Raw genomic sequence first — 14,611 nt, forward strand, 5'->3', positions numbered from 1 at the left:
CGAAAACATTAGAAATTAATGTCGAAGAAGAAGAAAGTAGAACATTAGTCGGTGAAAATTATCGTTTTCGTACCGTATCGAAAATATTCAAGTAACAAGGCCCAGATGAGCAATATTATTTTCTTTTCAACGCATAGGCTAAAAGACCCATGTATTGCCTCCTACTGAATTACTGTCATCCTAGACTGTTTTACTTAAAATAACAAATAAACGTTGTAAAGTTACACATAAAGAAAATTCTGCATGCAATTAAAACTGTAATTCGTACGATAGAAAGAGCAGCACTTAATTTCCTTTTTCCATTAATTTTTGTAAAATAGTTAAAAATTTTTAGTTGATTGGAAGAGTAAAAATGACGATTTACTTACCAGCGAAACGGAAAACAAGGTACTAAAGAAAAGAGACTAGGTATAATTGTAATATTTATAATGTTTTAGATAATATACAGATCATAAGAAATAATATCGATCATACTTCAACGATTTGTTAAGTTTTTTAGTTTAATATTTGGGTGACAATGATTGGTAGAGATGTCATGCAAAATCACTAACGGTGTTTTTTTTCCACATGAACACGTAGAGGTCGTATGAAGGTCAGCTTTGTTTTTTCTTTAAATGGAATCGTATGCTTCATAATGCACTAATTCCTCATAAGTGACTTAGTCCTTTATGTAGGGAATAACGAGTAGCATTAAATAGTGTATTAAAAAATATACGGTTCCATTAAAGGAAAAACCATGTTGATCTTCATATAACTCTACGCGTCCATATAGAAAGAAGTACCATCAGAAAGTGTGCCCCCCGATGACACCATTCAACTTTTATCTGAAACATTTCTTAATATTGTCAATAGAAAATAATACAAAATGACAATTCGTGTACCAAAACAGTTATTTATGAAAACGACAGTACATTTTGTTCCTTGTAATGAATCTGTCTGACATTTAGTAACGAAATTATACGAAATACGACAAACCAACCCCGTGTAACAACTAGCCCCGGTCACCCCCTATATCTTGGATGGCGTTGCTGCCGATGTCTCAGGTCACGGATTCAGGGTGCGCAGGGGTATAATACAGGCGTAGCCTCGAGAACGTCTGCGCGTGCTGCATTGCGGCTAGCCCAGTCCCTTGTTCCGTGCTGTATGAGCGAAAAGCCACGAGATGAACAAGGATATAGACGGTGTGGTGGGTGTGACATAGAAAGAGGGAGGGAGAGGAACAGGGGTATCTAGGTAGGGGATAGACGAGGAGGGATATGCCGTTGGGGTGAAAGAGAAACCGAAAAGTAGAAAGAGAGAGCAGTTGAGATTGTAAGAAGAGAGAGATAGAGAATCACGGGAGTAGATGAGAGACAACGATTGTAGCGGGAGGATCAGTGGCGGCGAGCGATAAGAGAAAGGAGATATTCCGAATGAAGGCGGGTAAAGGAAAGATACAGTGATACATGGGGAAAGAAGAGACTGTGTGGAGAGGAAGGATAGCGGCGAAAGCAAAGAGGAAGGGGAAGAGCGAGTGAGAGAGATTGTACGCGTGTCTCTGTCTGTGTAGAGTGGATGGTGTGTGTGCATGTGAAGCAACTACCCCCTGTTTTGCAGTTTCGACACTGCACTGCAGCCAGGTACCCCTGCCGCCTCTTGGACGGGGCAAACTGGACGGATAAAGCCAGTCGTCATCTCGTGCTCATACGGAACACGTTTCCTCTCCGACCTTTCCTTCCACCACCCCATCCTCCGCCTCCCACACCCAGGCGCCGATTTCTGTACGACGAGTCGCAAAAATGTAGTCGAAAGGCTGTCAGGGTCCTTTCGGCTGGACCCGAAAAAGACCAACGGCAGCCGAGCTACGTTTTCTGTCGCATCATCGTCGGCGGTTTACTTCTGTTTTTTTGTTCTTTATCTCTTTATAATCTCACTGTTATCGGTATTGTCGGTGTTTATAAGACATACAACTTGGTTATTCGCCGTAATGTGTAAATTTGCAATTGGTTTCACGACCGATATTTAGCGGAATTTAGCAACACCAAACGAATCTGTTTACTCACGTTATTATTCTTATTATCGACGTTATATTTATATTATTCATTGTACATACGTGTGTCGTAAACGTGGTCGCAAGGTCCGAAGTTTGTTTACGGTCACAGGGATGCACTGGATCGTTCTTGGGAAAGGTAAGAGAGCAATAGTTGGGGTACATACACGATTGTTCGATCTGTTTTTCTAAGTCTCAGACCCATTCGCGGACATGTCTCGTTGCATGCGCTAGGTGACTGACAGCTAGAGACGCCGTAAGAGTCTGGACCGTCTCGACACGAGACAGTCACGTTTGATTGGTTCGCCATATCGTTGCCATTCCCGTTGATCTTTAAATCTAATGATTCTACTAATCTTAATTGTAACACAATTTTCAGAAAGTAAATATTTGAAACTTGGAAAAAAAGATCTTCTGCCGTATAATTCTAACTTTTTATAATATCTATTTATCGTAAAATGCAAAATTGGATAGTAATGAAGATAAGATATGTATATTCACAAAACTTTATTTTATATAATCATACTATTAACTTACCAATGTATTTTTCATATAATTATTACGCTTGTATTATTTGTTTACAATAATTAAATAAAACTACGTACATAAAGTAAAATAAATAAGTAAAATGAAAAATGAAAGAAGAACAACTCTTGTTATCTATAATTACGGTTCTAAAATACAATTTTATTATCTTGGTGCAATAATTAATATCTTATACCTGTTGACCTTAATTTACTATTATAAATAAACTCTCTACTGCAACGTAAAGTAAACGAAAATATTAAGATCATGATCATGTCAAGGTAACACAAATGAACTTCGGAGTCACGTCATTTTAATGTCTTGTTAACATCATTTTGATATCATAGTAATCAAAGGTATTCTAGTTTGCTTGGGATAAATTGCTTTATTAAAAAGAATTTTTATAACGTTTTATTTATTTATTTATTTAAAAGCATTATGCATAGTCATTGATTTACTGTCATAAACCTTCTGTGTATAAGTTTTATCTTTCTTATTAAACATTCTTAATCTAAGCAGTATAAACCTTTAGACAATTTTCTGCAATAGATGTTTTTATGTTGTTGCAATGTTTTTAGATTTTTGTGGCGAAAACAATTTTAGATTAATATCTTTCATAGTATTGAAATACTTCGAATAATACCATAATACTTGTTCTAGTTTTAAAGATATTCTAAATCTTTATAGATTTATAATATAGGTACAAGTGAAATAACGTATGTTTCTTTCTATCTCGTAGGAGTTTGCAAAAACATAGCGGCTATTGGGCTCGTGTCCAAGCCATTATAGCCATTATAGAATGTCACTTTTTCCCGCTTTTAACGGTGCATGTCAAGTAAATGCGGATTATATATTTAAAATATCAAACTGTGGTGTTAAAATTATTTGTTCATTCTGAACGGTTAACGGTTCGATGCAGCACTATAACACTTCTGAAACGTTCATGCTCCAAAACTCGACATAGTTATTGTTTTGTAGATACGCCATTCAAACTTTGCCATATCTTTGGCCCATTACAATTGCAGCCCCATTACCGCCACTTGATCAGTTTAACATATTGTTGTTCTTGTTGTCACAATTACCATCGACGTGACACACGAGGGAAGCCTGTTATTGTCGTTATTGTACGCCGAAAACGACATTGCGCCGATGGTTACGCTTATAGCCACTGTCGAAACGGGCTTTTCATTCGACACGAAAATGCTCGACAAAGGCAAGGTTAGCCGTCGTGCAGATCGTTCTCTACGGTTTTATCGATTTTAATTTCCCTGGCCGTGAGGTTTGCGACTCTCTCCATTTTTCAGCATATTGACCGGGTCGTGATGATTCCGTGACCGGCCTTCTTTCGTGCCCTGTTTCTTTGTCTACGAATCGTGAAAATGTCGTTAAAGAGTTACTATCATGATACACCGTTTAGAAAGGGACGTTTTCGTTCGCTTCCGTTTTATTCTCCTTACCCGCGTAATTTATTTATTGATTTATTTATTTATTAACGGGATAAATACCCTTTAGTACAAAGTTACCATAACAAGAGGAGGACGTACATAAAAATGAAAATAAACGATACAGTAATATTAATTATTGATAATGCAAAGACACGAATTCTGTAATGCTGGTGGAGAGTCACTAAACATGTTGACAGAGTTACAAAAATCGTTGGCCAACCTTAAAGCATGGTCGAAACAACCAAATTGACCATATCGAGTATGGTGAGATTTCACATAAAATAGGCTGTGATAACGAGTACTTCGAGATGGTACATCAAAATTTAGTAATTCAACAATCTCCGAACCATTCACGAGCTAAAGAACAACCCATTCACGAAAAGAATGTCCGGCAGTTTTCATCTGTTTACCAAAATTGTTAAATTAAACTGAAACTAGATGTCATCATAGTTGTGGCACTTCATTGGGAGAGAATTACCAGCACGATAAGCTAGTAAACGCACAAATTTATGCTGGACACTCTAAAGAAGTGATGTGGAACTTGTGATAGGGTGACCAGATTATACAACAATACTCCGACTTGTTACTTCGCAATAAATTAGCATCTATTGCATCGTATTAACGCAGACGAGATATAAGAATAAATGTAATTTTTTGTACCATGCTGTGGGGATGTCAGAAGCCCCCGTACTATTTCAGTATTCCATTCCTTGCTAGCGAATAATGTATGTATGTGTCGCTATTAGAGATGGCGTGCACAATCATTAACGGTGATTTATCACAGTGATCGCCGAATCACGATCACGGTCGTGATTTAACTTCATTCACGACCGTGATTGCGATTTTTTTATCTTGAGTGAATTAGCTCACTGCGATTGTAAGTCTTTGATCTTTAAACAGAAAAACGTATTCAATATGATTTTACGATGAATTACACATTACTATTTATGTCTTAAAAATCAGTAGAAAAAACAAGAAATTCTAAAAGAACGATTTGCTAGGTAACATGTAGATTATAATGTATAATCATTAATTTATTCATTATTCTTCATTGTTTCTAATTATTCGTTCACTTTATACGATATAACTCGAATTGTTGTTTCGATGTCGTTAATATAAAATATACAGGCTATGTATCGCGTGTAAAGAACTGTTATGTTTCTCCACCAATCAGAAACGATCACTAAAAATCACGAATCACTGTGAAAAATCACCGCGATTGGAAACTGGGAACGAACGTGATCGAATCACTCGTGTTTCACAAGTAGAAGTTCACGCCATTTCTAATCGCTATACGTAGTCACGAGTGTCTGTGTTGTGTGCTGTACGTCATCATGGTGTCGAACATAGTTCCTGAAGTCGGAAACAATTATGTGGAGTGTGCTCATCGAACCAGCGTGATTTTCATGGGACACCAAGTTCCATAAGATGTTAGGTCTATTCTTATACATATCTGGTCTGTGGTATTAATAACGTGTATGGCGGCCTATATAGTCTGGTGTCAAAGTGACAGGGCGATCAAAAGCAGAGAAATGGGTCAAACTAACATTTTCTTGTTATGAAATATTGACGTTGATGGGAGACTTAACTGTGAAATTCAATTACATTGCGGAAGACTTGATGGACATTTGCCATTTCATGTGCACGATATCCTTCGATACTTCCAAAGGCTTATTTTATAAGTTACGAAAATTTCGACTGAGATATGCATTCGCAGTTTCATCGTCCCATTACGTGTATTTAATGAATAACATATAGAAAATTAAAGGAACTATCTAAACGAATTTTAATAATATGCATTAATATTGTAAATATAAGAATTTTATTTTCTCAGAGGTAGACTGACTTAACTTTAGTTCGGTTTAATAGTTACGAATCAACGAATTATTATTTTAACCGGTAACTACAGGCGTAGTCGCTCGTCCCATGGATAAAGAATGAGACAAAAACTACTTTGTAACACTTCTAATAACCAATTGAATATGTTATTTTTTGTTACTGTTTTCGAAATAGTGCGCCACTTGCTGTCAATTGAAGGTATTCAAACGCTAAGCTTCTAAACTGCTCCGTTAAGTTGGGTTAGTGAAAGAAAAATTCAAATTTGTTTCTGTGACAAGTCGTCCGTAGTTGATGGTTAATATAACATTCAAGAAGTTACAACTTCTTCCACTAATTACTTCCCGAACTAAACATCTTTCATAAAGAGTAGTGGCATGGGTTCCTCATAACGTATCATACGTATAACTATTTATTCCTTAATTTAATTAATATTCTGATAAGGAACTGTGACACTTTTCAAGTACAATTTACGGGAAATTTCCTCGGATTCATGTTTTCTTTAGTGGATTGTATGCGTTACTTAAAATTTTCATGTTTCGATAGAAAATGCCTGCAGAAAAGTACGATAAGCTTGAGCCTGAGCTAAAGGAAGAACTGAGGACCATCGCTCAGCAGATTGTGGCGCCTGGAAAGGGAATCCTTGCTGCAGACGAGTCGACGACAACGATCGGCAAACGTCTTAAGGATATCAACGTTGAAAATAACGAAGAAAATCGTAAAGCGTACAGACAACTCCTCTTCACCACAGCAAAGGTACAGATCAAAGTATTTTCTTTTCTCCTTTAACATCTCTTGTTGTGTAATCATTAATTTGTTGTACGTACAATAAAAGGATCAAATTCTTAGCTGCATGTAGGTAGCCGTCATTTCTTGAGGGTACATTTTTGTGTAGCCGCGCGAAAAAACCGCATTCTTCTTGATTAAAAAAAAGAAAACTTAGTGTAAAAATTCTTGCTGGTATTTATTAGTGCACATTTTAAAATAATAAAAAAAATTTGTTCGTGGTGTTTTTGTCCACGCGGCCTTCAATAAACCGCAAGGCAGAGTGATGTTTTAAAAAACAAAGGTCGAAGTTGTGTAGGTACGTAAAATCTGGAGATACGGTCATCTGAAATTAAATATGTAAATTTGTTCTTTAAATATATGTGAATGGCTCTGATATGACCTATGATAAAAGCAAACTATTGAAAATTCGATAATTGGTGCATGTTTGAAAAAAATTTACCGAACTATGGTATTTTTCTTCGTCAAAAAGGCTGAATCAAAAAGAATTGCGTGAACCGAACCTATTGACCGTAGGTCATACAATAAAGAATGTAATTACGAAAATAGTTTTTCTTTGATTTCCTGCTGTATTCCTTTGACTTCCTTAATTTGCTGTTGTAAGTTCGATTTTTCCGTTTTTTTTTCAATTGTGAGCTTATTTCGACGCCTGATGCGACTTCAATTTTAGAGTACTCGCTTCATCAAAAAAATGGATGTTAAAGCGGAAAGATCAGAGTATACGGGCATATTTTTCAAGTTTTTAGTGACCTAGGGGTAAAATTTGCAAAACAAAAATATTTTTTATATGTTTTTTAGTTCTTCTATTTTTAGAAAAATAACTTTACGTAGAAAACAAAACATTCATTACAAAGAACGATCTTTTACGGTCAAAACGGAAGAAGAATGAAGTTTTTATCTTTAATAGTTACTGAGATAAAAATTCTTTTGGGATGGTAGTTTTCGTAAAAATCTATGAAAGTTGTCAACTTTGAAGATCTGTAATTTTTAAACAATTCCGAAACCAGCAAAATGATGACTTAAATCCACCCTACTTTCAAATAAAGTATAACATATTTCAATTTGAGCAAAATCCCAGACATTGTGTACAAAAGTGATCCGCTTGTCGTGGAATGACCCAAATATTAAATTCTTCCGTTTGAACATCTACAATTACGTTGCCTCGTGTCTCCTTGAAGACGATTGTTGCTACACCAGCTGAACATAAAAATATTTCACGTTGTTTTATGTGAAAATATTCATCATTTCGATTATTTAGTGTAGTAATTAATATTTATAACCACCTACCGTCTGACGATGTCATGACATCATATTGTTCACAAACCACTACTTCAAAAAGATCGGAGAATTAAGAGACGCCCTTTAGAGGTCTTCTTCAATGATTTACAAAGCATTCTTTCCTGAGAATCTAATCACACTCGTTTTGACAATGATTGTACTGAATACATGCAATATTAAGAATTACGTAATTTTCATTGTTCAATTAAACAAAAATATTTCTAACCGAACCTACATTTAATCGTAAGTTCTTTCAATCAATTCTTTCCCCGTAATAATTGATTTTCTTTTTGAAAGGATGTCATCAGTCAACATATCTCCGGCGTTATCCTGTTCCACGAGACTCTGTACCAGAAGGCTGACAACGGTACACCATTCGTTGATCTTCTGAAGGAACGCAACATTCTGCCGGGCATCAAAGTCGACAAGGGTGTTGTGCCCCTCTTCGGTACCAACGATGAGTGCACAACTCAAGGTCTCGATGACCTTCAGGCTCGTTGCATCCAGTACAAGAAGGACGGCTGCCACTTCGCCAAGTGGAGATGCGTGTTGAAGATCAAGAAAGACACGCCAAGCAAGCTGGCCATTCTGGAGAACGCCAACGTTCTGGCTCGTTACGCTTCCATCTGTCAGAGCGCCAGAATTGTACCTATTGTCGAGCCTGAAATCCTGCCTGACGGTGATCACGATCTTGCCAGATGCCAACAAGTCACGGAGGAAGTTCTCTCCGCTGTCTACAAGGTGAGGGGGATTATTTGTGGCTTCGTACATACAGGATGAGTCAATACGAACAACTATCTACAATAACTCGTTACCTAAAGGTTGTATCAGAAAATGTTTTAAACGAATTACGTTGCATTTGAAAAGACTCATCAGGTGGATGTAATTTGAATTTTTATACATTTTCTGATATATCAAGGTAACCTTGAGTTTTGTCAAGGTCAATGAATTTTTGTGTTGATGTTACGTTCTAACCAATAAAAAGTGGAATCCAACGACCTATAATAAGGTCTAGGGGGAACAAATCCATTGATCTTAAAAAAACTAAAAATTACCTTGACATCTCAGAAAAAATAAGATATGAAAAAATCAAATTGCATCGATTCAATCAGTCCCTTTAATCGCAATATTTGAATGTATTTGAAACGTTTTTCAATACGAACAATAGGTAACGAGTTATTTTAGATAATACTTCTTATTGATTCACCCTGTATACAGGTATAGAAATGCTTCTTCAGCATCATTCCTACTTTTCCTCACTTTTATCGACTATTTTATTTTATCCATGAAACGGACTCCATCATAGTGTTACGTCCTGCGTTGCGGTCGTTACTTTATTTATAATTTCGGGTTCTGGCTCTTTTAAGGTGCTAAAGCACGCCCTGTCTAAACCTACCCGTGAAGTACGCAATTAAGAATAGGAAACGAGAGGGATAGGAAATCACTCTCCTTTATGATAACAACAAAGATATATTGTAACAGTCAAATAAATAAAAGATACAAATAAATCTTAACATACCAATGATGATGAAAATGAACGATAGATTCGTGTCGTTTTCAGTCAGAGATATAAGAGCGAGGAATGATGTATAGATGTTCCAATTCGTAATTTTACATATATACTTATTTTATAATCCCCAATGAATCAGGTAACGTGAAATTAGTGTCCCATGCAAACTTCACTAATTTGAATGCTGTTTTAACTGTCGACAAGTAGAGTCTTCGTATGGTTTTTCCTTTTTTGATCTAATTATACTACTGCCTCTATAGGCCCCAAGTTCGATCTATCAGACTGTATAGAGTATACTGTTAGATTTCTTATATTTTTCCAATGTTTACAGAGCATCAATTTTCCTTTTTTGTAAAAAGTCAATTGCTAAATTAGGTGGTATAAGTATTCAGTCTGTCTTTTATTCCACAATGCTGTGAAAATGTTCGTTTGAATTCTATCGTATTATGCTTTTTTCAGGCACTTGCTGACCATCATGTCTATCTTGAGGGAACCCTCCTGAAGCCGAACATGGTAACACCTGGTCAAAGTTGTCCAACTAAAGCAACTCCTCAGGAGATTGCTGGTGCTACAGTGACCGCTCTATTGCGTACTGTACCACCTGCAGTCCCTGGTATCACTTTCCTCAGTGGTGGACAGTCCGAAGAGGAGGCGTCTGTGAACTTAGACGCTATCAACAAGTATCCACTCCCAAAACCTTGGGCTTTGACCTTCAGCTATGGTCGTGCACTTCAGGCCTCCGTTCTCCGCGCATGGGCAGGTAAAAAGGAACAGGTTGTCGCTGGCCAGGACGAACTTATCAAGAGAGCCAAGGTAACTTAACTGAAGACGAAATTCAGTTTTTAAATCTTATTTTCTGTTTCATGTTTGTCTCCCTATCTTATATATTCTATAGCACCTTTTTGTATGTGACCCTTCATTTTCAGTAGAGTAGGTATTCTATGTTAATCTTACGCAATGAAGTTTTTTTTATTCACTTTAACATCTAATTTCTTATGTGTGTAAAAAAAACATTTTGTATCCTTTTTCAAATTCTGGTCTTTTTTACTGTCACTGCTCTTCTCTTTACTGTTTTCCATTACTATTCTCCTTTATTAAAAGCATATTTTGGTTTATTGCTCTTTATATACTTCTGTGTTTTAAAAATTCTTATCTTTTTGCTGTTCACATTTATAATATGTGCTTTTTCTACTTCAGTACAATTTTATTGTTCATACCGTTAAACAATTGTTTGATAACTTCATATTTAAGTTCTGAATTACCTAGTTTTAATTAATGTTTATCACTTTCTTTTCACATATGTTCTGTTGCATGTGCATATACTATGTGCTTGTTTAGGCAAATACTGCAGCTTCTCAAGGCAAATACGTTGCTGGAAGTATCTCTAGCGTAGCTGCTAACACATCTCTCTATGTAACATCTCATGCCTACTAAAATATTTTTTCCTTTCTGTGAGACATGTTTTCATAAGTAAGTATCCTAAACTAAATAAGTACTTTTGTATTTGTTTCTTACTTTTATATATTATCTAAATCTTAAGAATAACAAATACGTATTAACACTTTGACTATCAAGTTGTTTTTGAGCGTGATCGCCACAAGACCCAGGTAAACATTATGGAAATGTAAGAGTACAAAAGATTAGACAGTTGGACTTTACTTTGCCGGGCCAAAAATTGTTGACTTTTTTTTATACCTCCTGGTAGTATTCAACGAGTGGAATCTTAAAATGCAAGTTTTAAGTTTAGGAAACCACCGGTTCAAAATGCGTATGTAAAACCAAGTATTTTTAACGTATTTTACAGATTACAGTTTTACGCCATATTGGTTTCTATCCAAATTCGTCCAATTAGTGGTGTCAGTACTTGTAAGGAGATGTACGTGCGTGGTGGCGGCCATTTTGGCCGGATAATTCAAATGTGCTTCCAAAAAAATCACTTATTCAAAGCAAATACTAAATCAATATTTTGCTTTGAACACGCGGTTTTTTTGCATGCACATTTGAATTATCCCACCAAAATGACCGTGACCTACGTGCATCTCCTTACAAGCAGTCACATCACTGATTGGACGAATTTAAGATTGAAACCAATATGGCGTTAAACTAACCTGTAAAGTACGCTGAAAATACTTGGTTTTACATACGCATAACTTTTGAACCGGTAGATTCCTAAACTTAAAACTTGCATTTTCAGATTCCAGTTGTTGAATACTACCAGGAGATATATAAAAGTCAATCATTTTTGGCCCGGCAAAGTAAAATTTAACCGATTAAACAAGTCTGTCCAGTAAGATTACAAAACAAATTGTACTAATGAAAGAACGATGACGTGTAGTTTTACTTATTAGAATTGCTATATCTAAATCAAACGTTTGTAGATTAGTTTATTCTTTCTATCAAATATTTTTATAATTATTGTTACAAAGCCACAGTTTCTAAATGTATTTTTATAATAATTCATTTTCACAGTACTGAAACTAACTTAACTCTTTGAATTTTGTCATTACAGTAAATGTAGGTACCACAACCTTTACCTTCAGATACACTAATTCAGTTTTTAATTTAAGGCAAATGTTCCGTGTTTTGTGTCTTTTAGATTTTGAGTTTCTTGATTTCATAATTATGTATGATTGTTCTTCAGTAGTTTACGTCAGTTACAACGTGGATATAATAAAATTAATCCTGATATAGAAAACTCAGTTACCTGTTTGTACGATAACCAATCAAAGTGTTAATCGTTATTCTTATGGTGTACTATTGATAAATATATTCCTATTATATCATAGTGTACAATACAATGATATCTGAAGTGATTCTAACGCAGATCTTATTTTTTATAGGCCAACAGCGAATCGGCACTAGGAAAATATGGCGGTGGTGTGACAGGAGCAGCTGGTAACACTGCGCTTTTCGTCGCAAACCACGCGTACTAAAAATAATCCGTAGAACATCAATAAGGATTTGTATTAGACTTTAGATCGTTTGCCGAACAATTATCAACATCGATTCCTACTATCGGCGTGAAACATTACCACTTACACCAAGAAGATTGAGAACGAGCAAAGATAATTTAATATTACTTGAAAAACAAAACATAAAATCTTCGAGTCCTTTTTATGTTTCACGTGGTACATAAATACATGGAATGGAATCAATCGAATTTTAACTTGCTGCATTAATTCGAATTTTTTAATGATTTCAAATAATATGAATTTTAACGTCTCCCAAGATTAAATGTACAGAGTTTTGGCACGATATAAAGTCGTATACTCAGGATCATGGTACATCGATAGACGGCGTTGTTGACCTAATTAATCCTCGTCGCTGTTTAGGGTTTAAAGATGGAGTTGGGTTATGAACGATTTTCTTTCTGCTTCAACACTTTCTGTTGTGTCCTTATATGCTACTCCTCAACTTGTTTTTCCCTTCATCCTCGGTGCTAAATTTTTTTTCCCTAGAATTATGGAACGCGGCATAGAATGCGTAACTTATATGTTTCATCATAGCGTCGTTTGTTCCAAGCTTGTTCTAAGATGAAAGAAAGACATCACGCGACGAATCTCAGAAAATCTACGTAATTTCTGGAAGAATGGTGGTCAGCACGCTGTGTACTCGAGCTTATCGGGCGAAATTGATCGAACATTTTATTTTGATCGTGAGCAATTTTCACGACATTCGAACTACGCACGCGTTATTATATTCTGTAACACCATGATAAAATGCAGATATATATTATATATATGGTCAATGTCGTTATGGTATTCTACGTGTATAAAAAAAAATAAGAAAAATGAAAAAACAAAGTAAAACCATATTACATGTTGTTTGTTAGTGAATGAGTCGAATATTATAAAGTGGTAATATTATGTCATCTACTTACACAATATGTGTATCTTACATAGATATTTAAGTAACGTATTGAAAAGTATCTCGTACATCGATGTTATATCTAATATTTTCAATGCAATCTAGGTCCCAAATACACTGTGGAGGGTATTCAATACGTTTTTTTATTTACAACCCCATTACCCTGTAACACAGAATGGTCCAATAGAAACAGGACCACTTTTATATCTTTATTGAGTGAGTATTATAAAAGAAACATTTTTGCAGAATATAGTCGACACGATGAGCAGACACAACATTGCAAAAAAAATTGTTCTCGCTATAAATTTTCTTTACTGTTATCAGTGTGAAAAACATTTTTTTAAATGAAACGATACACTTTCATTATGCTGCCGTTATAATTTAGATAACGATGAATGTAACGACCATAAATTTGTACATTGATATTGTTTCCTAATTATCGATGATTACGTATAACTTCTCGTTAGACGAAATAGAACAAAATTGTACTGGTCCTGAGTTTTTATATTTTTTACTCATGGTATATTTATTTTGCGTTTGCATAATGCGTCTGTGGTAAAGAGTTTTCCAAGGGTCATCTATTAATACGAGGAAAATTGAACGAAGCAACTGTACAAGTGAAACGAGCATTTTCGAAGCCCATGTATGTGCTAGAGATGGCGTGAATTGCTACTCACGGACCGAAAAATAGTTGACGCTGAATATTAACGTATCTTAACGATTTATATCTCAACGCAGTGAAACAACTTCCAAGTAACAACAACTTTCCACCACGATTCACCACAGAAGAAATCACGTTTCTTCGAAGTCTGGATCAGGCAGAATTGCCAAATAACGAAGACTCGATCCGAAACGCGAAAAACCAACCTCCAATCGCGAAAAAACGCGTTTCATGGTTTTTACCTCCTCCAACGGATGTATTTGAAATGCCACAATCAGCCATGATCTTGGCTGAACCAGACGGATCTGGAATAACGATCAGAAATACATTGAATGAACAAAGTACTACCGTTCATTCTGTTAACGAAAATAGAAAATTAAAATTCGATACGCTTATAGGTTCATATCATCCGCAAACTCAGAACCAGAATATTTCTTCGAAATAAAATCCGAAACAATGCGAAGTCTTAGTTTCTAGAAAAACCTTAACGACTGAACCAGATAATTACGCACATTTTATTTCCGCGGATCGAATACTAACAAGTGGAAATTGTAAAACTCTAAAGGCTCTCGGACTCCTAGAGGAGACCGTATTAATCACCGAAGACCTAAACCCAGGGCGCGTAATCGTAACCCTTAACAACGAAGGAAAGGTTTTTAGCATCGTGGGAACCA

The 14,611-nt window shown here is 35.7% G+C and overlaps 1 protein-coding gene across 2 annotated transcripts in view; it reads left to right on the forward strand.

The window, feature by feature from the left end:
- LOC107192078 (fructose-bisphosphate aldolase-like) overlaps positions 1 to 13,410 on the forward strand; it is a 30,989-nt gene extending 17,579 nt beyond the window's left edge. Inside the window, exons 1-5 of one of the 2 annotated variants that reach the window (XM_015581272.1) lie at positions 1,933 to 2,168; positions 6,382 to 6,591; positions 8,197 to 8,640; positions 9,869 to 10,222; positions 12,250 to 13,410. In XM_015581272.1, coding sequence (XP_015436758.1) covers positions 6,385 to 6,591; positions 8,197 to 8,640; positions 9,869 to 10,222; positions 12,250 to 12,342 — 1,098 coding nt within the window. In that variant the 5' untranslated portion in view covers positions 1,933 to 2,168; positions 6,382 to 6,384 and the 3' untranslated portion in view covers positions 12,343 to 13,410. Of the gene's footprint in view, positions 1 to 1,932; positions 2,169 to 6,381; positions 6,592 to 8,196; positions 8,641 to 9,868; positions 10,223 to 12,249 lie in introns of those variants that run through there. The other variant, XM_015581271.1, reaches the window with a different exon arrangement.
- The last annotated feature ends 1,201 nt before the right edge of the window (positions 13,411 to 14,611 follow it).

This window comes from Dufourea novaeangliae, unplaced genomic scaffold (assembly GCF_001272555.1).
Source record: "Dufourea novaeangliae isolate 0120121106 unplaced genomic scaffold, ASM127255v1 scaffold305, whole genome shotgun sequence".
Classification (NCBI taxonomy): Eukaryota; Metazoa; Arthropoda; class Insecta; order Hymenoptera; family Halictidae; genus Dufourea; species Dufourea novaeangliae.